The sequence below is a fragment of the Astatotilapia calliptera genome, unplaced genomic scaffold (assembly GCF_900246225.1).
Source record: "Astatotilapia calliptera unplaced genomic scaffold, fAstCal1.2 U_scaffold_44, whole genome shotgun sequence".
NCBI classification, from domain to species: Eukaryota; Metazoa; Chordata; class Actinopteri; order Cichliformes; family Cichlidae; genus Astatotilapia; species Astatotilapia calliptera.
Window position 1 is genome coordinate 50465 of NW_020535783.1, and position 25941 is coordinate 76405.

Genomic DNA, 25941 nt, shown 5'->3' on the forward strand with positions numbered 1-25941 from the left:
CAGAGGGGCAGCCGTGCCACTGTCCCAGAAAGAGCTGAGGAGAGTCCCAGATGAGGGCTCACTCAGCAGTCGCGGAGCAGAAGCCAGGGGGAGTTGCAGTGACGCGCCCGTGAGCTCCGCCGGCAGCCAGCCGTGCCTGAGTGACCGAGCCCCAGGCCGAGAGGCCGGGGGCACCCCACCTCCGAAGTGGCCCGAGCGAGCCCCAGGCTCCAGGCCCCAATAAGCGGCCGCCAAGGAGTGAGCCGGTGTGTACCTGGACGCCCATCCCCGGACACAAAGAACCACCAACGCACCGATACCTGAGGGAGTCCGCCACTGGCAGGGGAAGTGGTGGTAGGGGGAGATAGGCCTCCAAACCTTGGAGGGCCTAAGATGACCCCAGAGAGGTGGCGCCTGACACCCAACCTGACATATAGACACAGAAATACAGGCACACACATATACAAACATCCATTCCCACCCTCATGCTCTCATATGCACTTACTCCACACTCAACCAACGTGGAGACAGACATAAAGAGACGCTGTACACACGATCACACTCCCCAAGCGTACTCTACAAACCGGGTCTAGGTACCCTTGCCCCTGGAGGGGGGAACTGCACCCAGACCCAGGTGGTGTTACCCTTTTCCCTGCGGTGGGGGGAGGCAGACCGCCCCGACTCCGCAGCAGCAGGGAGGCCCCACACTCCAGACCGCAGTCGGACGGCCAACTCCTCCTCCTAGCCCCCCCGCTCCAGCAGGTCGCAGAGAGCGGGGGTGAGAGAAGACTCCAAACCTCCCTCCACCCGCTCATTGTAGTGTTGATGCATGTGTGTTCTAAGGTGCATTTAAAACCCAGGAGGGCATGGAGCTACCTGCCAGAGAGCAGCAGGTAAGCTCTCCTTGCAACATGGCAAATTGAACCTTCCCCACCCTCATTCAGATCTGGCATTTGGAACTATTTGGATTTTCATGTGACGTATGACCCTGAAGGTAAGCGCGTCATGGACAAAAGTAAAACAGTATATTGGATGTGCCACACAATGCTCAATTACATTGGTGGGAACTAGTGCGTTAGCGCAGTTAGCTCGTTAATGTGTTGGCCGTCCAGCCCCACGCATGGGGCGATCCGCGGTAGCTCGTTAACGGAGATTTGCCGTGTTGTGGCGTTAACGTCATTTCAACGAGATTAACGCTGACAGCACTAGTGAGAACACAACCAATATGACTGCACATTTACACCGACATCATCCTAGTGCAAAGACAAGTGGAAGCAGACAAAAACAACAAGTACGCATGCTACAAACTTTACCCGAGTCATTTAGACAGCCGTTAGCACATGATTCTCCTTATGGGGACCTGATATGTTTAATATGCTGCTGAGAATATAGCCCAGAAGAAGCGTATAGTATAGCTTTTATTTTGGAAAGAGGCATTTCTCTGTAATAAACTCTCTTTTCCAAAGATGAGTGATTTCTCGATCAGATAGATTTATTTTTTTTATTACTTTGTTGTTTCAGCAACATTAAATTTAAAAACTGTACTTTTGAGATAAAATATATATTTATAATTTTAATAAATGACAAATTAAAAAGGCATGAACATTTTTTTTGGTATCGAAAAAATTATCGAACCGCGACACCTAAGTATCGAACCGAACCGAACTGAACCGTGAATTTTGTGTATCATTGAACCCCCTAATATATATATATATATATATATATATATATATATATATATATATATTAGGGGTGCAACGATACACAAAATTCACGGTTCGGTTCGGTTCAATACTTTGGTGTCACGGTTCGATATTTTTTCGATACAATAAAAATGTTCATGCCTTTTTTAATTTGTAATTTATTAAGATTATAAATATTTATTTTAACTCAAAATACAGTTTTTAAATGAAATGTTGCTGAAACAACAAAATAATAAAAGAATAAAAGAGTTTGGAAACGAGTTTATTTCAGAGAAATGTCCTTTTCCAAAATAAAAGCTATGCTATACCCTTCTTCTGGGGTAAATTCTCAGGAGCATATTGAACATATCAGGTCCCCATAAAATGAACCACTCTCTGATTGACCTCACCTCACACTCATCTTCTGGAGTGCTAGCACTTAGCTGCATATACAACAAAAACAACTTAAATAAAAATATGTATTGCACAGAAAGGCCTTCCTAAATATATTTTTAAACATTTGAAATGTTCTAAAAACAAAGTATCAACCACATACAGTTCTGCATTGTTTGGGAATCCCTGACGGTATTTTCTATTCTTGGCAGAATATAAAACAAACACACCCAATCCCTGGCATGAAATTTTTTTTTTAGAACCATGTTCTATAGTGTACAGAAAACACATGAAAACTTAAATCTGGTAAAGCTATACTTCACATATTTTCTGTTGTGCAGACTTGGCACCATGTAAAACAAACAAACAAAAAAAAAACACCATGTAAAGAGTAAAGAATAAAAAATAAATACAAATAAAAGCTATTCTATACCCTTCTTCTGGGGTATATTCTCAGCAGCATATATAACAAATCAGGTACCCATAAAATGAATCACTCTTTAATGGACCTCCCCTAACACTCATCTTCTGGAGTGCTAGCACTTAGCTGCATATACAGCATAAACAACTTAAATAAACGGTCCTGTTAAATACAAACCAAAACATAGTTTACTCAATTTCCATGTTCTTCTTCAGAAAAATTAGGATGTCCACATGTTCTGCTGACAGTACAGATCTGCTTGCTGTGACAATGTCACCTGCTGTGGAAAACACCCTCTCACTTGGGACAGAGGTTCCAGGTACAACCAAGTAACACTGTGCCAACTTGGAAAGATGAGGGTACAAGCTGTGATGTTCCTTCCACCATCTCAGTGGGTTATCATCTGTGGGAATGCAGTCTGCTAACCTGTACAAGTTAATTTCCTCCTCTGCCACTTCAGCTGCAGACCTGGTCCTTGGCTCCTGTGACATGAACAGTTCTCCAAACAACTCCTTCATGGCTGACTTTTTCTCTGGTGGAGATGCTGATGGTGAATCTGAAGAGTTTGCTGCTTGAGTCTCTGCGGAGGTCGCAGTTTCTGTGGTGCCTGCGGCTTGGTCCTGAGGAAATATAAACAACCAAACTGTTAATTGTATTTGTTTAAATAATATTTATAAATCAAGCAGTAGCTAAATAAAATTTCAAAAAAAAAAACCAAAAAACCTACTTGTTCAATGCTCAAGACAAGTTCTGTGGTGAGTGCTCCATAGACTCTCAGCTGAGTGACATTATCCAAGTGTCGCAGGGACTTGAATCGAGGATCTAAAGCTGTGCACTTGTGTAGGTAATTCTGAAGGGCAGGATCAGCGTATCTCTTCTCCAGGTCCTCCCTGATGTTTTTTTTTTACATCTCTCACTGCTGGGCTGTCATCACCAGACTGCGCCATAGAGTTCAGGATGTTCATTTTAAGTGGCAGGATCATGGATGCTGTTGGAGATGACGCTTCACACATCATGACTGTCACAGTTTTTAGGGTTTTCATGACTGTAACAAGATTTTCAGCCAGTGCATGTTCTTCCTGAGTTAGATTCTGAATGTTCTTCATACTCTTCTTCACAGTATTGTCGGCCATAGCAGCATACACTGCAGCTTGCTGTTCAAGGTATCTTTCCATCATATCATGAGAGGAGTTCCACCTAGTTGGAACATCTTGAATCAGTTTTTTTTCACTAAGCTGCAGCAGTTGCTGTTTTTTCATAAACACATTACATCCTGTTGTGCTTCTGTGAAAGAAAGAGACAATTCTTCTCATCTTTGCTAGGAGATGGGAAACCTTCTGCACTGCCATTCCTTTCTGAGCAGCTATATTAATTGTATGAGCAAAACATCCGATTTGTGGCCCCAGCCCAGCAGCTGTGACAGCATTAACTATGTTCTTAGCATTGTCAGTAGTTACAGGTATTGTCACATTTGGTCGCACTAACTTCCAGTCTTCCACAGCTTCAGAGAGACCTTTGGCTAAGTCGTCAGTGGCGTGACTTTCGACCAGGCGTGTCTGCAAAACACAGTTTTTCATCTGCCATTCCGGATCAATGTAATGTGCGGTGACAGTGAGGTAGCTCTGCGTAGCTCTTGACGTCCAGCCGTCTGAGGTCAGAGCAACAGCGGGTGCTGCTGACACTGCCGTCTCTAATTTAGCTTTTGTCTCCTTGTACAAAGCAGGAACTGCGATATTGGTGAAATAGGTTCGTGAAGGAATACTGTAACGGGGCTCAAGTACTCTCAGCATTTCCTGAAACCCGGTGTTTTCTACAACAGAAAAGGGTCGCATGTCGGCAGCAATAAAAGTAGCAATTGCCCTGTCGATTTCTTTTGCCCTCTTAGAATCATGCGCTAACGGCTGTCTAAATGACTCCGACAAAGTTTGTAGCACGTGTGTTTGTTGTTGTTTTGGTCTGCCTTCACTCGTCTTTGCACTAGGGTGATGTCGGCGTAAATGTGCATTCATATTTGTTGTGTTCCCACCGATGTAATTAACCATGGCGTGGCACATCCGACATACTGTTGTAGTTTTGTCCACAACGCGCTTACCATCAGGGTGATACTTCACACGAAAGCCAAAAAAGTTCCAAACGCCAGATTTCAATGACGGTGGAGGAGGTTCGACTTCGGGAGGCATCGAGGCAGTTGCCATGTTGCAATGAGCTTAGCTTCTGTCTCGCTAGCTTGATTGAATGCCTGTGGGTGGAGCTCAGTGGATCTGTATCCGACAGTGCAGCCTAGGCGGAGCAGTCGAACGCAGATTCACTGAGCGCTCAACACAGACAGCATCGTCAGAAGAAAAGTTGATAAAATAAATTAAAAAATTTATATTGTTCGATACATACGTGTACCGAACCGAAAGCACTGTATCGAACGGTTCAATTTCGATACGAATATCGTTGCACCCCTAATATATATATATATATATATATATATATATATATATATATATATATATATACATACATACATACAGTGGGGCAAAAAAGTATTTAGTCAGCCACCGATTGTGCAAGTTCCCCCACCTAAAATGATGACAGAGGTCAGTAATTTGCACCAGAGGTACACTTCAACTGTGAGAGACAGAATGTGAAAAAAAAAATCCATGAATCCACATGGTAGGATTTGTAAAGAATTTATTCGTAAATCAGGGTGGAAAATAAGTATTTGGTCAATAACAAAAATACAACTCAATACTTTGTAACATAACCTTTGTTGGTAATAACAGAGGTCAAACATTTACTATAGGTCTTTACCAGGTTTGCACACACAGTAGCTGGTATTTTGGCCCATTCCTCCATGCAGATCTTCTCGAGAGCAGTGATGTTTTGGGGCTGTCGCCGAGCAACACGGACTTTCAACTCCCGCCACAGATTTTCTATGGGGTTGAGGTCTGGAGACTGGCTAGGCCACTCCAGGACTTTCAAATGCTTCTTACGGAGCCACTCCTTTGTTGCCCGGGCGGTGTGTTTTGGATCATTGTCATGTTGGAAGACCCAGCCTCGTTTCATCTTCAAAGTTCTCACTGATGGAAGGAGGTTTTGGCTCAAAATCTCACGCTACATGGCCCCATTCATTCTGTCCTTAACACGGATCAGTCGTCCTGTCCCCTTGGCAGAAAAACAGCCCCGTAGCATGATGTTTCCACCCCCATGCTTCACAGTAGGTATGGTGTTCTTGGGATGCAACTCAGTATTCTTCTTCCTCCAAACACGACGAGTTGAGTTTATACCAAAAAGTTCTACTTTGGTTTCATCTGACCACATGACATTCTCCCAATCCTCTGCTGTATCATCCATGTGCTCTCTGGCAAACTTCAGACGGGCCTGGACATGCACTGGCTTCAGCAGCGGAACGCGTCTGGCACTGCGGGATTTGATTCCCTGCCGTTGTAGTGTGTTACTGATGGTGACCTTTGTTACTTTGGTCCCAGCTCTCTGCAGGTCATTCACCAGGTCCCCCCGTGTGGTTCTGGGATCTTTGCTCACCGTTCTCATGATCATTTTGACCCCACGGGATGAGATCTTGCTTGGAGCCCCAGATCGAGGGAGATTATCAGTGGTCTTGTATGTCTTCCATTTTCTGATGATTGCTCCCACAGTTGATTTTTTCACACCAAGCTGCTTGCCTATTGTAGATTCACTCTTCCCAGTCTGGTGCAGGTCTACAATACTTTTCCTGGTGTCCTTCGAAAGCTCTTTAGTCTTGGCCATGGCGGAGTTTGGAGTCTGACTGTTTGAGGCTGTGGACAGGTGTCTTTTATACAGATGATGAGTTCAAACAGGTGCCATTCATACAGGTAACGAGTGGGGGACAGAAAAGCTTCTTACAGAAGACGTTACAGGTCTGTGAGAGCCAGAGATTTTCCATGTTCGAGGTGACCAAATACTTATTTTCCACCCTAATTTACGAATAAATTCTTTACAAATCCTACCATGTGGATTCATGGATTTTTTTTTCACATTCTGTCTCTCACAGTTGAAGTGTACCTCTGGTGCAAATTACTGACCTCTGTCATCATTTTAAGTGGGGGAACTTGCACAATCGTTGGCTGACTAAATACTTTTTTGCCCCACTGTATATGTGTAAAAAGAAAATGTATGAGCTGTGATAACTGTTTCTGATAGAATGAAGAGTAGACTGATATATTAAATATTCCTTTATTGGGTGAGAAAATCAGACCATGTCACAACTGCTTTAAGTCATACAGAATAGATATCAGAGCCTTAAACAGGCTGACTTCTGCTAAATGGGTCAAACTGGGCAGAAAGTATACAAACACATAACATCCTTATAGAATATGATGTAACACTATAGATCAACTTACCTCAGAATATATAAAGCATATAAACAATTACAGCAACATGATGCAACAAACACAGCAGTGCTACTAATCCAAAATACTCAAAGCTTCATAGAACTGAAACAAACATTTATTTTTAGGTCCATTCTGCTCCTGATACATACTTTAGGTTTCTGAACGGTTGGGAGATTTTGAGTTTTGTGTCATGTTTATTTTGTAGCTTCATTTAAAGGAAGAAGAGCTTATGAGTTGTACAACTGCAGAATAGGGAAGTGAGACATTGCGTGCAGAGAATATGTGCTATGACCGTTAAACGCCTTTTTTCTGTTTCAACAAATAAGCTAACGGTTTTAAAGAGTTGTTGTTGAGTTCTATACATGCCACACCTATTGTTGTGAAAGCTGTTTGAGTATAAAATGAAGGATGTGCTGACGCCCCGCGCAATTCCTCTGTGACACATCTAGTGCACACGTTAGAGCAGAATGATCGGATCGTGTCGGGGCATCGCCCATGTACATGCAATATCTTTGAGTCTGTGTTTCTTGCCTCCTAAGAGTTTTCTCCTCACATGAACATTAAACTTGTTGCTGCCTTTCATAGTGTTTAACTTGAAGGCCCTGAGTACTTTCTCCCACACTGAAAACACTGGAATGATAAAATTATTTGAACATTACCTAATAAGACTGATTCAGGACAGACAATTGGTTCTTTTAAACTTTTCTAGCAGTCCTTCACAAACAGGGAACAGTCTGTCTATTCTCTCCATCTGTTAGCTGCTGCTGGCTCTTTCTCCTCCTCTTCCTCACACACTGCTGAGTTTGTCCTGGTGGATCATCAGGGGTGCAAAGCCTCACAGATGATGTGCAGCAGTGGGTCCCTCAATCTGTCCTCACTCTGGACACTTGCAGCTGTCACACATGGAAAAGCTGCAGGATTCAAACACAAGTGTAAATCATAAATACATGTTCATACTTTTATTACACAATCAGAGAGAAAGAAACAGAGAGAGTGCAGGACAGAGAGACAGGTGACAGTCTCAGGTGTATACACTGCTACAAAACAGCACAAGAGAAGGAGGATTTAGTGTTTGTGTTATTACGAGTGCTAAACAAGAAGAGTTCCCAGATGGAACAGTGGACACATGTGTGACTCCTGTGATTAAAGCATCTTTCTTTCACCTTAACGAGTGAACCATCAGCTTGTTCAAACACATGTTAAAGGCCGTTTGGCTAGACAACACCGAACAGACGCAGCAATATAACATAGCTAACATTAACAGTGCAGTGAATCCTGCTTGTGCCGTGATATTCAGGACTGCAAACCGAGCAGCAGACTTTCAGCTTGTTGTGTTTGTGGATATATGACTGACTTTAATTATCCATAAAATCATCACATTCTCTGTAAGATTAAGGTCAACTATATATATATTTTAAAGTAAAGGCTTTAAAACCAAGTTAACGCTGAAAGTACAAACATCACTAATGTCACATAACTTTGCCGATATGTGGCCAACAGTAATGTTTTAATGTTCTTCATTATTAAACATTCACACATAAATAAGTGACATGATATTCGGTACTTACTTTTGACAGTTCACTCTTTGGCCGCTCCCTTCTGCCTTCTGCCGTATTTTGCGGCAAAATTATCCACACCCACCGCCGCGCTTTGAATTGTGGGATATATGGGACCACGAAGCGTACACCGGATGTCACTACCCGATCCGTACCGGAGTATCTGTTAAGGTGTTAAGAATAATAAGAATCTCTTATAATGTTTCCAATAATGAAACATTTCAATATAATGTAGACAAAAATGAAAAATAAAAAGATAGTTATGGATCGGGACTCCCCGATCCTTACTGCGCATGTGCAAAGTCGGAAAGTACAAATCGGGTCTACCCAATCCGTACCGTGCATGTGCAGATGTTTTCTTCTTCTTCTGTTCTTTTAATGGCCGTTTATTCCTCAGTGTACAAGGATACTGCCACCTGATGACCGAGCGAATGAACCCTATTGTAAACTGAATTGGCGTCATTACAAAACAGGGCTCGCAAAATCGCTAGCCCGACGTCCCGGAGCTAGCAATTTTTCCAGTTGGGCTACCAAAATCTATCTCTGCCCTGCCCACCGGGCTATCATAGGAAGGAAAAATATATGTCAATGCTTTTGCATTCTTTCGGAAATGTAGCTGGGTAATTATGTCATTGGCATCGGTGAGCCTCTGTCAATATGTGACATATTGAAATCGCGTTTGAATTTGCGCTTGTTTTTTGCTTTCACTTTGCAATCGCGCAAACTGTGTATAGAGAGCGACAGCACTGATTGGTGAGTGACAATAATTTGTGCACCAATTCCTCTGACATTGTCTTATCAATCGTTAGCTTACTATGCAAACATGACAAGTGAAATCTCCCGCAGCAAGCTTAAACATGTGAGAGGTTGATCTCGCAGAGAATCGCTGAGCATTATGTGAGTGCGTGTGTAAAAGCAGCAGGATATATATTTTAGTTCTGCTGAGCCAAATAAGACAGGTCGGGGTGAAGAAGTGACAGCCAAAGCTTACCACAAAACAGAAAAGTTATGACAAATCAGACTATAAGGCAAAAAGAAAGTGCAGCTTTATGGTTTCATGGACAAAAGAATTTCTTGTGGCTGCAATATGTCAAGCTAAATAACCAGGGGTGCACATAAGTGGTCCGCAAGTGCGCATTCGCTGTCAAAATAAAAACGCGCACAAGATAAGAAGTTGCAAGGCGTGTTTGCGTACATAAGATTTTCTGGAGGAGGACAGACATTTGTTTAGAACTCTTAAAGATGTCGAAGAAGCAAGCTCCTTTAAGCAATTACTTTGGTTTTCCTCCACCTCCAAAGAAATGTCAGAAGGAGTCCGAACCACAAAAGAAGCACGTATTCTTGGAAAAGTGGTTGCAGGAGGTGAGCTGGCTTCACACAAATGATGAACGCACAGAGATTTGGTGCAGAATGTGCCGTGAAAATCCCACTCTAGCGGACAAAAACAGAATCAGAATCAGAAAGGGTTTTATTGCCAAATGTTGAGCAGGTTTACAACATTAGGAAATTGCTGCGGTGCTTCAGTGCAAACATACTGTTATAAATTAAGCTTAAATAGACATGAAAATAAAAATGAGAATAAGAATTAAAAGTGCTAAGTAGATAGATATATATATACATGATATATACATGATATATACATGAGTGCAGGTGGTGATCAGTGCCAAACATGGAATGATGCAGTGACACAGCGTAGGGTCATGTGTTAGTGGCGGGGACAATCATACGGTTATTGTTCATGTGTTCAACAGCAGAGGGGAAGAAACTGTTCTTATGGCGAGAGGCTCTGGTGCGAATGGACCGGAGCCTCCTGCCTGAGGGGAGCAGGTCAAACAGACTGTGTCCAGGGTGAGAAGGGTCAGCTGTGATCCGAGCTGCACGCCCCAGTGTCCTGGAGGTGTACAGGTCCTGCAGAGATGGGAGTCTGCAGCCAATCACCTTCTCAGCAGAGCACAACACGCTGCAGTCTCTGTTTGTCCCTGATAGTGGCTCCAGCGTACCACACGGTGATGGAGGAGGTGAGGATGGACTCGATGATTGCAGTGTAGAATTGCATCATCGTCCGTGTTGGCAGGTTGAATTTCTTCAGCTGCCTCAGGAAGTACATCCTCTGCTGGGCTTTCTTAATGACGGAGGTGATGGTGGGCTCCCACTTCAGGTCCTGGGTGATGGTGGTACCCAGGAAGCGGAATGAGTCCACAGAGGTGATGGGGGTGTCAGTCAGGATGATGGGGGGGAGTGGGGCTGTGTGCTTCCTGAAGTCCACAATAATCTCCACTGTCTTCTGGGCATTCAGTGCCTTTTATATGGACGCAAACGCGTGTTGCAACTTCTTATTTGGTGCGCGTCTTTTATTTTGACAGCGAATGCGCACCTGCGGACCACTTATGTGCACCTGTGTAAATAACATAATGTTCTGCCGGGTGTGTTGTTGGTTTTCCCTCGATTTCTGAGTCGACAAGCGCCTTTGTTACTGGGACCAGTCATTTTAAGAAAGGCCCCCATTAGAACCCATGAGAAATGCAAGAAACGCATTATTGCTCAGTCTGCAATATCTTTCCCATGTTACGATTCGGTGTTGTCAGTGTTTTGTTTTAGGCGTGACTGTTATGTGTTTCCTGCTTTACGTCTCTGTGTCATACTTCCTGTTTTACGTTGAAGGTCTGTGTCTTATGTGAATGTGTTCAGTTTACGCTTCCTTGTCTCGTCAGTTCTTATTTCCCCCAGCTGTGCTCTCCTTCTGTGTCTCATTCCCCTCGTTACTTCCCAGTGTATTTAAACCCTGTGTTTCTCTGAGTCAGTGTCGCGTCGTCCCTCATGCTGTGTGGATCTCCCTGTGAGTTCTTAGTTTGTTGTTTCCCAGTTTAGTTTGTATGTTTGTCTTACCAGCAAATAAAGCTGCGATTTTTGAGTTCATCCCCTGAGTCCGTGAGTCTTGCATTTTGGGTCCAACTCCCGCCTGCTGCACAGCAATTCATGACAACAGTGGCCCGTTGAAATGGGATGGACTCAAGTGCAGTTTCAAAACCGGAGGCTTGAGGTCCGGTGTAACAAAAGAGTCTTTATTCACAAGGCTAGGAAGTTAACAGAAAACTCAGACTAGTATTAAGGAACGTAAACTAGATGTCTGGGGAAAGAGAAACTATGACCATAACAGAACTATGACTAGATTGCAGGGACGACTGGGTGCAGGGACAGAGCAGGGGAAACTGTGGCTGGCCAGGGCACTGAAACAGAGGAGAGAGCAGTCAGGGGAATTCCACAGAGAGCTGCGAGTGCATCCGAGAATTATTACACTGAGCTGCCTTACGTGCTTGCAGGTGGAGGTTGCTTGGAGGAGGGAGGCAGGAGACAAAGGTCCAGGTGGGTACTGCGTGCAATGCAGGGAGGCAGGCAGGAGAGACTGGCAGTTTGAAAAGGGAGAGGTTACCGGCAGCTGCAAACTTGAATCCAGGAGAGCTTGATAGGTGGGTTCCAGATGCTGACACATAATGATACACCAAGGAACAGACGTGAGGCCGAGAACTGACCAAAGTTGGCAGATAATCTGGCGAAGACTAGTTGTGTGCGCAGGTCATAAATACTGCCGGTATGATTGCCATCAGGTGAGGAACAACAAAGACTCCACCCAGAGGGGAGGAGCCGATGCCGTGGAAAACTACTCAGACGATGACGCCACCCCCCCCCGTCAAGGGTCGACCCCTGGCGACAGAGCCACCCCCGGCCCGCGCTGAGCCCTGTAAAAAGCAGAAAGCAAAGCAGGATCCAAAATCAACGAACGGTATAATCTGAAGACATGCTCGGTTAAAACCTTGGCTGTTTCCGTGGTGGTGGGAAGTTTGTTTTTAGAGCAATGAAGTGTGCCGCTTTGGAGAATCTATCTACTACTGTCAACCATAAGGTCCGGAGGGCAGAATCAACCCAGCGAAGACTCCAATCCAGCCGTCTGGACGACTTTGGAAAATATGAAGGAGGGCATACATTTTTGAATTAACTCTGCTTTATTAGTTTTACAACTTTGCCTAATGATAAAGATCTCCTCCATAGTGATTCATACTACATCAGAGTAGTAAAGTAACAGATAAACAATTCAATGACAGTTGTTACTTTAGAAATTTTTCATCAATCAGCAAAAGAACTTTTTCTAACTATGGGACAGTCTGGGCAGTAAGCTACCAGAATGTTTTCAGTAAATTTACACATTTATGTTTTTTTTTTCTGGTTAACATTGGTTAACACTGGTTAACATTAGCTAATAACGAGCATAATACTAACTGCAGCCACATCAGAGCTGTTAGCATGTTGAAATGGGGCTGCATAACCTGTTTACCTACGTAAACAGGTTATTGTAATGTTTGTGTTTTTCTACAAAGAACGCTAAAAAGAAGTCACAGTATATTTTTATGCCTATGTTCATGGAGGGGTTAATTTGTTAAAATGTATGAATTTTAATAATAAGCATAACTAAAAAATCTTAGTTGTTTAATAAGTTTAAATATTATGTCACTATCCTTTCTTTAGGATAGCGTTGCCATATAAGATGTAGAGTTTAAGTTGGCTGCCAGAGTTTAAATATATTAACTATACATATTCATCATCTGTTTATTTAGTTTATTGTGAGGTAATTCATTAAATTAATTATTTAATATTATTTTAGTGGTTTTAATGCAATACGTATGTCTTGCATTTTGCTAAGTGGATTAAAAAATCTTGCAGTCTGTAGGCATTAGCATCTGTCCATAGAATTCCTATAAGGTTGGAATGTGTAAAGACATAATGGAATTCACTTGTTCCCCTTGTTTTCATATGACACAGTTTTCATGTCTTTGAATTCCCCTTGTTTGGATGTGCTGCACAGCATCACTCACACTCATTGACCCAACAAGTGAAAGGTTCAGATCACAAACCAGTCCATCTGCTCAGATCAACGAAAGGTTGTGACCTTCAAATTGGTATTTTACTGACTTTCATGCCACTCTCCTCCAAAATAATCACCGTGTTTTTCACACAGCCACAGGAGATCAGAAAGATATCCCACCAGCATCACTTCTGCAAACAGACTTTATTTCCTGGACAGTGTTATTTATGAAATGGCTTTAGAGAAAAGGCTGTAATTGCAGTGTGATAAGGTGCACAAACTGCGACTGTAATTGTCATTTTCCACTTAGAAACCACCATGCAAAACAAAATCTGACAGATATAATCTAATTTTCATGAAACTACTTACCTGCTTCCTTCTCTGTGCTCCCACATCAGGTATGATCCCTGGGGCTTGAAGGATATAAAAAAAACAACAACAGCAATAGAATAATATTAAACACAAAGTGAACCCGTCTTCCTTCATTAAATAGGTTCTTTTAGATGTTAAGGAGGAATTGACTTAACCAGGCTGGCGGAGAATGAAGACAACCGGACACCTGCAGCAGATGGGGGAATCAGTGAACTTTTATTGAGACAGAGACAACCTCTCAAACAGCTCACATCAGGAGATTCCTAATATTTTCTGTGAGGATGGGTATATATTCTCTAAAACCTAAGGAGGGGGTTGTGAGGAAAGTGCTGCATTAGCAGAAAAACAACTCCATAAAAGGAAAGCGGCCTTGAGTGTTCTAGTCTCTTCGCTTGCAGATATCTTTCGCCTGCAGGATGAGGCGATCGCTTCTTATCGCTCTCAAGGCCAAAGTCGTGAGCACACAGTTGCACAGTAACTTTAAAGCTGTGAGCACATTTTTATTACACAGTTGCACAGTAACTTTAAAGCTGAACAATATTTAAAGCTGAATAATGTTTGATCAGATTATATTTTCTTCAAATCCCCCTTTTGACCCATCTTAAATGGGTCAACACACAAAAATAAGTAACATTCAAAGGAACACAGAGACGTGTCGAAGCCTGGCTCGAAAAACTCCTCGGGTCTTATCATTTGTATTTATCTGTCATTGCAGATGAGGAGAAAAGAGTCCAGGCACCACCCTGCCCAGGGGTCGGCTGCAAGCAGTCTCGGTTCCCGATGAAAGCAGTAACAGCTGTCCTGCACACACGGATACAACGAGTTAGTGCAACCAGGGTAGTGACACAAAATTAACAGTTCCTGTAACTCAGCAACCAAAAAGCATAAGTAATGATAAAAATGTGGAGAGTACAGAGTATACTATAATAATGAGAGATATAAACGTGAAAATGTGAAAGAATAAATCAACTGTAAAATAAACTCAGAACGGTAACTGCTAAGGACATTCAAAAGTGAATATGGTAAAATGTGAGGAATGGGTGTGGAATAAAACAATTCATATCCATTTGTGGGAGTACATATTCGCTCAGGCTTAAGTCCGGAGACCCTGAGAACATCGCTTAACCCTCACAACCCGACCAGACACAGTTCAACCAGATATATCCTTCAATAGGAATTGGGTGAGGGAAACAATTAATAACAAACCTAATAGAAAACACCACAGAGAAACAACCATTCTAGAAGCATTTAAACAAGAGAAAGACGATAATGTTCGTCACCCTCACGATCAGAGTTTTCATCATCCGTTGGCGAGGAGGTGGGAAGTTGACTAGCCAATAAAGGCATCTGCCGGGCGAGATCCTTATCCTCAGGAGTGAAAGCTGTAACAATCAGTCTCTGGAAGAGGGATCGAATGCATGGAATACAACAGCAACCGCAGGTGACTAGGATAGCAACAAAAACTGAGATGGAAACTAGGATGGAAGCTACAAGGGCCTTATATTTGCCAAACATGTTAAGCCAAGAGTCCCACATGGCAGTATCAACGCCCGAGTGTTCCTTCATTTTAACAGTAAGAGCTGTGAGACCAGTAATAGCTTTAGTGAGGGAACCATCAGGAGCTGTGTTATTGGGGATATAGGTACAGCACTCCTGACCAAAAAGGCTGCAGACTCCGCCTTTTTCTGCGAGGAGAAAATCCGTTGCGACCCTGTTTTGGAAAGCCATTAGGGAAGTGGCAGATAACTGTGCATGCACAGCTTCAAAACCATCTCGAGTGTAATTAGCCAACAGTTGCACATTAAAGTGAATGTAGTTAATTCTGTCTACATTCGCATTTATTTCAACCATCCAAAGTATCGAGGCCCATCCTGCTTTAACCTGGTCTCGCAGTTTATATTCATCGGGGACCCCACGGGGTATACCTACAGCATCAATATAGGTTGGATTATGAGCTGAACCTGGGATTAGAGAACGTTTAGAGCGGCGTTCAGAGGAGGATGGGAGGCTAACTTCGTGTACTTCTATAGAGAGATCCACTGGAGTGACTAAAACAGGTAAAATAAGAGTTATGAGAGCGCAAAGACCTGACGCATCCCGAGGGAAACCATCATATAACTTGTTATTGCCACACCACCACCACAAATCAGCCCTAGCCGTAGGTCGGAAGTTTGGTTTCATAACAGTCATCTCAGTGCACCAAGAAGAGTTCAAGCTACCTAGTTTTACTGCATTGCCAGTCAGGTTAATACAAGTGAAATTGTTCACAGCTACATCTGAAGAAAAGAAAGGTGGTTTATTAGAGACTGAGCGTTGAGTTTTAGGAAAGTGATTTTCCAGATATGAGCAATGACCTCGTTTTGTATTGTTCATAAGATGCAGGAGGCATGCACTATTGACTGGCGCCGGTACAACTCGTAAAGTGGGGCGGGCTCCCATACATACTATGCAGTCGGAAGCCGTCGTGTCAGCAGCTTGTTCAGCTAGTAGTAACCAGTTGTTTGTTGCTCCAGAAATACCGGTTAGAATTTGGAAGAGGTCATCTTTAGACATTTTATTTGTGTCTACAATGCGTATTCGGCCATTTCTCCCCCCGTTTGTATATGTCACCGGAGGGCCATTAAAGGTGGGATTATCATCTTTAACTACAGAGCTTGGAACTGCAGCAACGCTAGGGCATATTTCCATTTGCCAATACAGGGCGGTGCGATCAGTCCAAGGGGCAATTATAAATTGTTGACAGGAGGTCAAGGCCAGATCCTGTAGGGTAAAAATTAAGCCTGAAAGATCCGGTTTTTTTGCTATTCTGAGCATATTTTGGTTTCTCCAGTGCAAAGCCTGACCCCTAGAGTACTTTGACCAATCCAGGTCCGTTTCTGACACTAAACTGGACCACTTCCACTGATGCCAACCTCCCAGGGTTATATACCACACTGAGGAGGAGAGATGTACTGCCAGGTTAAAAAGATCCCCCCCTTGGTCTTTGGTGACGGGAGTGACTGGGAAGCTAGCGAAATCTATTTCAACTACCCAACTTTTATTGTTGGGGACACAAAGAGTAATCATTCTAGTCGTGCTTGGGGTACAGGAGGTAACCGTGTCTCGTTTCTTTCTAACTGGATCGGGCGTGGGCAAAACTGGAGAGGAAGTGGTGGGCAAGACCCTAGGGGCTACATTTGTCAGATTGGAACTTTCAGAAAGGGGCGAAGCTTTTGAACTTGAAGGTGTCAGAAGCGTCGGGGGCCCTTCACAGATCAGGATTATGCCAATGGGAATGAGACCCAGGGCCAGGAAGGAAACAAAGACGCAACATCTTTGCCTGCCTGTCATTTCAGGGGGAAAGGGCCAAGACATGTTTACTTAGCTTGGATGTCGTCCAATAGAGGATGATGGGGCAGAGAAAGGTGGTCCAGTTCCCCCCACCTCGCCAAGGGCGTGTTCTAGGAGTTAAAGAGCAACAAAAAGTATCAGTGACACAACTTTAAATGAGCTTTCAGCGGTTAAAACTATTGTAATGTAAAATGTAAATCTTAAAAACTCAAGCCAATATAAAAGCAAAGTCATAAAAGATGTTAAAAATAAAAAAATAAAAATGTTTAGTTCAGTGTGAAGAACACCCCCTTTTGTAACCAGCCGGCTTGTAGGTTGAGCTTTGGCTCCCTCAAGTGGTTGGTGATGCTGTTGCAGCCCCTTCTGACAGGTCCTTCTGCACCTCTCTCAAGGTTCTTCCTGGTTCGGTGGCAGCAGCGCACTGTGTGTAATGAAACCAGGTGTCACCTTTACCTTCGAGCCTGACAGCGTGGGAGGTCCGCTCTGTTATGCGGTAAGGGCCTGTCCAGCGAGGCTCAGCCCACTTTCTCTTTGTGACTTTCAGGAGGACGTAGTCCATTCCAGGTGTAGCCGCCTCTTTCAGCTCTTGCTGGTTTCTTTCAGCGACCTGTGAGGAATACTGGGCAACAAAACTGCGGAGCATGTTATAATATGTCCTCGGATCGAGGTCTGAATCAGCTTCATCCGACTTTAACAGGCGAGAGGAGGGGCCAGGAAAAGGCCTGCCATGCTCCAACTCAAATGGAGTGTAACCAGAGGTTTGATTTACTGAGCATCTTATGGACATTAATGCAAGAGGCAATGCTTTAACCCAATCTAATTTGGTCTGTGCACAGATTTTAGCCAATTTAGTTTTTAGAGTTTGATTCATCCTTTCCACTTTCCCCTGGGACTGGGGGTGGTAAACTGAGCCAAACTTATGTTTCAAACCTAATGCGGCTTCAACCCTCTGCAGATCGTGGTTCCTGAAATGTGAACCATTGTCCGACCTTATGACCTCGGGAAACCCATGCTGTGGTATATAATGATTAATCAGACACTTCACCACAGTTCTACTGTTTTCACTTGCTGTCGGCCAGGCTTCTGGCCAACCTGAAAATGCATCCACAGCCACCAGCAGGTACCTGTAACTACCTACTCTGTCCACCATGTCTGTGTAATCAATGATTATTTCTTTCCCTGGGCAAAGTGGGATGGGGAAGTACCCTGCTATTGGCTTGAAGGCGGGCTTGATTCCAAATTGGTTGCACTCCTTACAGGTTTTAACCATGTATTTTGTCATGTCTTTTAAATAAGGGTGCCACCAGACGGCTAAATTTCTCATCATTTGTGCAGGTCCCACATGCCCCACTCCATGTGCCTCTTCCATTGCTGTCTGTCTGACCCCTGGCGGTAGAATGGGCCTTCCATCTGGGCCACGCCAGACGTCTGTGTTTGTGGCCCCTCTTGTTACCCATAATGATTTTTCCTGGGGGCTGGCTTTGTCCTGTAACTCTCTGATTGTGGCTAGGCCTAGTTGTATGGGTGGTCTTTCTGGAGGGGGTGTGGCTTCTGGGTCCATTACCATAATCAGGGAGGGTAAGTAACCAGCTGTCTGCTTAGCTACTAAGTCGGCCTGTTTGTTACCTAATGCCACTAAATCCAATCCGGCACTGTGTCCTTTGCATTTTACCACTGCCACCTTAACAGGTAACAACAGTGCTTCCGCTAATTCCCTCATTTCCATCTCATGTTTAATAGGCTTTCCGCTGGCTGTCAAAAAACCAGCTCTTAGCCACTGCTTGAGCTCCACATGCACTGCTCCCACAGCATAAGCTGAATCACTGTATATATTCACTTTCTGTCCCTTTCCCATCCTTAAGGCTTCAATCACCGCTCTCAGTTCAGCTCTCTGTGCAGACTGTTGTCCTGTCAACTGCTCTGCCTTCACTGTTTTCCATCTCATGTCTGTCTGTTCCACTATTGCCCATGCAGCCTTCAACATTCCACTTTCAGTTCTGAAACAACATCCATCTGTGAACCAATCTTTTTCTGCATCCATTAGAGGTTCTGCCTGCAAATCTGGCCTGATTTTCTCCTGTACCTGCACAACCTCTTCACACATATGTGGTTCCCCCGATCCCATGTGATCAGCCATGTTTATGCCTTCATGTGAGTAGGTGATGTGTGGTGCTTCCAAAATGGTACTGAGGCGTCTCTGCCTGAGTGACGTGAGTGTGAAGGCCTGTGAAGAGACGTAGGCCACCACACTGTGTGATGTCAAAATTTTTAGTGGGTGGTTCATCACTATGTGTGCTGTTTTCTGAATGATTTTTGCAAGTCCAGAAACGTGTTGTGTGCACGGTGGGTGGCGTTTTTCAGTGTTGTCAAGCATTACGCTTACATATGTCAACACTTTTCTCTCTCCCCCTTTTTTCTGGAACAGGATACCATTAATATGGGTTCCAGTTCCAGAAACATCAAGATGAAAAGGCAAAGCATAATCTGGCACAGCAAGGTCAGAGGCGACAGAAAGCTGTTGTTTTAACTTTATAAACGCCTGTTCTGTTTCTGTAGTCCATGAGAGGGGAGCAGAGAGGTTTCTCATGCCTTGTTCATTTACCAAAGCGCGCAAAGGGGAAGTAAGGCCAACATAGTCTGGGACATAGGTCCTGCTGTAACCAGTCAGGCCCAAAAATGACAACATGTCTTTTACAGTTAGAGGTTTTGGATGGTGCAAAATGGAGTTCCTGTGTTCTGGGGACAAGGAAATACCGGACTGTGAGACCATGCGGCCTAGAAAAGAAACCTGTTTTCTTGCAATCTGTAGTTTGGTTTTGCTCACTTTAAAACCTGTGTTGGCCAGGTGTTGAAGTACCACTCTGGTGGCCTCCAAACAGATGTCAGCCGTGGGGGCAGACAGCAAAATGTCATCCACATATTGTATTAACATACAGTCAGATGGTAGTGGGCAGGTTTGTAAAAGTTCTTTCAAACACTGATTAAACAGTCCTGGGGAGAGGGCAAATCCCTGTGGTAAGCGAGTGTAACGCCATTGTCGGCCTCTAAATGTAAATGAGAAAATGTCACGCAGTGACTCACGAAGTGGGAGGCAGAAAAAGGCATTAGCCAAGTCAATGCAGGTGAACCAGGCATGAGATGGTGGGAGGTTGGTCAAGGCAACATAAGGATTAGGCACAGGCAAAGTAGGAGTGCCAAGTAAGGCATTAATCCTTCTCAAATCATGTGCCATTCTGAACTTCCCCGTGCCTTTTTTCTCAACGGGTAGGATGGGCGTGTTCCACTTAGAGCAGGAAGGCTCCAGGACACCGGCAGTGACCAAACCAGAAATTGTTTCTGCAATCCCAGCCTCAGCCTCCGGTTTGTGTGGGTACTGAGGCTGCCACAAAGGGGTAGCAGATGACAGTTGAAAAGAGACTGGCTCCACATCAACTAAACCTACATCTGTGGGTCCAAGGGACCACAAACAATCTGGAAGAGAGTCGAGTAAAGGCGCAGCATCACAGTGGTCTGTGTGTTCTCTGCCATGTGACCCGCTGACCACTCTATGTTGCAGTGTTGAGGAATTAAAGCAATCATTTAAAATTTGGTATGTGTTGGTAGATGGAGAAAACAAAACCTGTGGGAGTTTTGTAGGTGTCCAGTCAGTGGCCGCAAGGGAACGTTTAACCATTCCACCCAGCTCCTTAGCCTGGTGTCCAGGATGTAAGGCCAGTGACACATGGGGAGCTGCCTCATCAGACATCATGTACCACTGTAATTGATCTGTTGTAAAAGTAACCGCTGCTGCCACTCCCTCCGGTGCCGCAAAAATGCATGACATGTTCAAAGACCAAGCCCGCCCCTCACACTGCTCTTGGAACATGTGCTGGTACCAGGTGGTGTCATGCCTGTCATAAAACAGTGTAACATGAGGTGGGTCAGGGGGAGGGACATAAGGATGCAGGAGTGAGAGCCACGGCCGCCATTGCTGAAAAGCAGTCCAAACTCCTGGTTCAGCAGGTGTTTCAACTTCCAATAATGCCCAGTAGATGTCAGCAGAGTCCGCTAAACAGGAGGAGGGTTGCAGCAGAAACTGACCACCTCCCTCTGGCCCATTAGAACAGGGAAGCACAACACCAGTAGGGAGAGTCACAGTTAGGCCTTGTGAAGAGCAGAGTATTGTGGCTCCTAATTTAATCAACAAGTCTCTTCCCAGTAAATTCACAGGCGCCTGTTTTGAACAAACATAGCTGTGTAACAAAGTCTGATCTCCAACCGTTGTGGGGAGAGGCACGGTGTAAGGCAGAGTTTTAGGTTCCCCAGATATGCCCACCACTGTAGTCACTCTGTCAGTAAGTCTTTCACGAGCAACATCCTTAATGGTGGAGTACGTAGCTCCAGTGTCCACTAAAAAGCTGCTTCTTCTTTTATCTACAGTTACGGACAGCATAGGGTCCGCCGTTGTCCCTTCACTGTCCTGGGCAGTCTGTGGGGTGTCCTATAGCTGGGGACCACCCTCGTAGTACTCCCACCCCATCACAGGCATCTGTGGGGCCGGGGGCACTTCAACTAAAGCACCACGAGGTCCACCTCTGTGGCCAGGATGCTGATAGGGCCCACCACGGGCTCCCCTGCCTCTTCCAGCAGCCGGGTTCAAAGGGCACGCTTTAGCCCAGTGTCCAGGTTGTCCACACCGGAAACAAACATACATCTGGCCTCCCCTACCACCTCCCATCTGACCTCTTCCCCTGAAACCACCTCTGTTTCCTCCAAATGGGGAACCTCTCTGCCCATAAGGGGCCGGTGAGTGATAAGCACCATACTGGGGGGGCTGTGGATCAGCTGGCCACGGGTTCGGATACAAATCAGGGGCAACTGGACCAGGAGGGGGAGCCGCAGCGGCCACAAGCTGCTTTTTAGGCTTGTCACCTTTTCCACCCAGGTCGTTTTTCGCTTTCTGCAGCTGAACCTTCAACAGTTGCAACTGTAAATCTTCGACGCTCTCCGCTTTATCATCAGACTTAATCTGCACTTTGTTAAGATTAAAAATCAAATGTTTCTTCCAGATTGCAAAGTCACAGTCCTGCAAATCAGGATTATCCTCCATTTTCTGGCTTACTGACTCCGGAATGCCCCTCAGCACCGCCCTTCTAAACCACATGCTCTGTGAACAAGTCCTACTGGGGTGATGACCTGTATGGTTCACCCAGTCTTCAACAGCCTGATTTAGATAATGGGTGGGATTTTGCTTTTCCTCCCATTTAAATTTCTGTAAGGTGCCTTGATTTTTGGGTGGGAATTGTTTGCGCAGGGCCGGTCCAATAAACCTCAAGGCCTGCATTAGTGGCACCTCGTTCTCATGCGTGGTAGTACCCGCATTTTGTTCCAGATCCGCTGCCTGAGATCGGGATGTGCACCTAGTTATAATAGCTCTAAAATCTCCCAGTGCGAGGTCCTGTCCAGCTGTGTATTTATCCAAACCAGCTAACCAGGCATTCCCTCCCTCCATTATGTCAGGGAGTTTGTCCACTAGGGCCTGGACATCTCCGAATGAATAAGGTTGATACACTGGTCTACGTTGCGCTTTAGTCTGGACCAGGGGAAACATGCCTGGAGGCTGAGGCACAGGGCCCTTAGATCTAGTCTGATATCCTAAACTGTGAGGGGTAGAGGGGGGTGTATTGTTAAGGTCACTGAGTTCATCATCAGTATCCTCAGTTTTTCCCCCGCCTGGTGGGGTAGCAGTGTCAGCAAAAACGTGGGCTAAACTCATCTGTGTTTCCGGATCCTGACGGCCCACCAAAGACATGTTAACTGTGACATTTGGTGAAGTGCCAGGCTCAGTTTTTGCAGTAGCGGTCAGATCTCCTTTAACAGCGACGGGAGTGCTGGCAAATGGGTTGGACCGGGAAAGAGGGGCTGACGCAACACGATTATTCACCTGGACCACTGACCTACGTTCATTTAAGCAGCTGCGTAATGCTGCTTCTAGATCAGTTAATTGTTGTTCAGTGGGTTCCTGTCTGTTCATTCGAACCGCAAATGGTGCGCTCGCAAATGGGTCAGTTAGGCCCTCAGATCCGGTTCCAGAACAATGGGAGATGGAAGAGGGGGCTCTACTACTAGCTGAGGGTGTCGCCGACAGAGAGGAGCTTCCTGGGCAAAAATGCTTGGTATCTATGGGAGTTGGAGCTACGGGCGGTTCTTCTCCAATAGTCATTATTCCACCAGAGATATTAAGTACCGGATATATGCCTGCCGAGGGAGGAGTCTGGACTGAGGCAGAATAGGGAGGTGGCTGAGACCTATTTTTCTTCATGTGTGGTTTTGCAGTTTCCCATAAACACACCCAGTGATTAAATTTAGCTTTGCGGCCTGCGTGCTTATCTGCTTCCTTTCTGTGTCTCACCCCGCTTATCACACCTGCACCTGCTGCTGCTGAGTTGGCTTCTTCCTCTTTCTCTTTTGCCTGCATAGCCTTATTCTGCCAAATTATTCCCCAATTACCACTACTCCCCTCATTCTTTCCCTTTTCTTTCATTAACCTTTCAGCTGTTTTCCTCAATGACTCTTTCTGCTTTTTTGCTTCTTTAGGCTGGTGTGTGGAGTTGATGACTGTCTCAACACATGTTAATTGTTCTCCCAATGTGCTAAGAATAACACCGGGACCCCAACCATCATCATTAGTTTGTCGATCTAATTCTCCATCCATTTTACTGTCAATGGAGGAGTGTTCTTTTATTGATTTTAAAGGAGAATTTGGGCCAGCTGGGTTTCTGCCTCTGTTAGGCACTAATCAGCTGGGGCGCTGCTTTAAAGGTGAGTCAGCACTGAAATATCCCTTCAGGTGTTACCAAGCTTCTACCAAACCGGAGTCTGGCGGGTAACCTTGCCTAGAGCTTCCTGATAGGGGTGCTAGTTGGTTGTCACCTTGTTCACACGTCTCATTCACACTTCATACATTACCTGCAGTCACTCATTACCCTCCTTATGTATGTAATAAATGTGTAAAAAAATTCTATGTGTGGTGTATTATTTTAACCAAAAGAGGAACCTAGTTCCTTTAATTGTGTAATCTGTGAACACGGAGAACCAAACTGTCCTGCCCAGTGTTCCACAGCAAGCATTCAGCGTGTATTTATGTGTGTCCAATATCAAACAGAACATCAAAACATTTAAAACACTAAAATCATCGGGGTTTTAAGAAGAGATCCGTTTTCTCCTATTGATCAAAGGGACCTCTCCTTTTGGACTCCAACCAGTACTTCTCTTTTTTAAGTTTTAGAGGATCTTTTCTAATAAAGTCCTCTGGGCCTTCCTAACCCTTCTGTAGTTTAGAGAATATTACTAAAAAATATTCTCAAGGCCTTTAACCTTTTAATTTGTTTAGAAAGGCGTTACTAATAAACCCTTTCAAGGTCCCAGACCTGCTGAGGTATTTATCCGACACCGGAGAGCGACCCGTCGGCCGCAACCGTGGTCAGACCTCAGTTCACTCTTATCTTTATTCACTTATTCACTTATTTCTTATTCACTTATCTCTTATTCACTTGTCTGATTCTCAGCAAGCCTTAAGTAAGCCAGACAATTTTGGTTATGAATTACTAGGAGTTTGGACACTAAGTATTTTATAATGTTCAATATAGCAGAAATAAAAGGTCTGCTTACCTTGTTTTTGTGTGCACACAGCTTTTGTCCAAACTCCGTTCACTCAGACCACGGCCGATGTCCTCCCACCCGTTCCAGTTTGGCCTGGAGCGGATCCTGTTCGTGACGCCAATTGAAGGATATAAAAAAAACAACAACAGCAATAGAATAATATTAAACACAAAGTGAACCCGTCTTCCTTCATTAAATAGGTTCTTTTAGATGTTAAGGAGGAATTGACTTAACCAGGCTGGCGGAGAATGAAGACAACCGGACACCTGCAGCAGATGGGGGAATCAGTGAACTTTTATTGAGACAGAGACAACCTCTCAAACAGCTCACATCAGGAGATTCCTAATATTTTCTGTGAGGATGGGTATATATTCTCTAAAACCTAAGGAGGGGGTTGTGAGGAAAGTGCTGCATTAGCAGAAAAACAACTCCATAAAAGGAAAGCGGCCTTGAGTGTTCTAGTCTCTTCGCTTGCAGATATCTTTCGCCTGCAGGATGAGGCGATCGCTTCTTATCGCTCTCAAGGCCAAAGTCGTGAGCACACAGTTGCACAGTAACTTTAAAGCTGTGAGCACATTTTTATTACACAGTTGCACAGTAACTTTAAAGCTGAACAATATTTAAAGCTGAATAATGTTTGATCAGATTATATTTTCTTCAGGCTGTCAGTGTTGTGACAGGCTGCAAAGAAATGAGTCTGCCTGCCTCATTTGGTCAGTATGTGGCAACATCACAGCAGGCTGCAGGAAAGATAAAGTCAAAATCTTGACTGGGCATACATGGGCGTTCACTCACACGCACACAAACACACAGATGAGGGAGTTATAATGTATCAATATCAAAGGCATAATTTCCCTTGAGGTCAGATTATCTGTGCTTGCAACAGGACATTAATAACATTAAAAAAGGAATAGTCATAATGCAAAGGTGATCTTTTACAAATCAGTGTATAATGTTGTCAGCAGCTCAGACAAGATGGTTTTCTGACAGAAAGAGTTGATATATAGGTATAGATATATATAGAAAAATACAATGATGGATCAATTTCTTGAAAAACATTTCATGCAAAACAGCAGGATGACTGGCTTTTAGGGATGGGTATCGAAAACCGGTTCTTGTTGAGAACCGGTTCCCACTGTTTCAATTCCTTGGAATTGTTTGCCATTTTTGCAAACGATTCCCTTATCAATTCCAATCGCCCCGAATGACGTCACCACGTTGCGGAGTGTCATTTACCTGGTAGGAAACATGGCAGCTCAAATGCTCAAAAGGTTAGTTATACTTGCAACAGGGCAATTTGAAAAGTAGATATTTCATTTAAGGGAGGAAACACTACGAATACGCAAAA

General features: G+C 44.4%; 2 protein-coding genes across 2 annotated transcripts; both read right to left on the reverse strand.

Annotated features, from left to right (window-relative positions):
• Window positions 1-17172: 17172 nt before the first annotated feature.
• Window positions 17173-21392, reverse strand: LOC113018145 (uncharacterized). The gene has a single exon (XM_026161205.1). It carries the CDS (start codon window positions 21382-21384, stop codon window positions 17284-17286), a length of 4101 nt encoding a protein of 1366 aa, XP_026016990.1. The 5' UTR covers window positions 21385-21392; the 3' UTR covers window positions 17173-17283.
• A 20-nt stretch (window positions 21393-21412) lies between these two features.
• Window positions 21413-23805, reverse strand: LOC113018146 (uncharacterized). Its single transcript, XM_026161207.1, has one exon. It carries the CDS (start codon window positions 23644-23646, stop codon window positions 21433-21435), a length of 2214 nt encoding a protein of 737 aa, XP_026016992.1. The 5' UTR covers window positions 23647-23805; the 3' UTR covers window positions 21413-21432.
• Window positions 23806-25941: the final 2136 nt, after the last annotated feature.

What these genes read in the sequence shown, in the direction of transcription:
- LOC113018146 (XM_026161207.1), bottom strand. Translation starts at nt 23,646, where the DNA reads ATGGATGGAGAATTAGATCGACAAACTAATGATGATGGTTGGGGTCCC.
- LOC113018145 (XM_026161205.1), bottom strand. Translation starts at nt 21,384, where the DNA reads ATGCTGTCCGTAACTGTAGATAAAAGAAGAAGCAGCTTTTTAGTGGAC.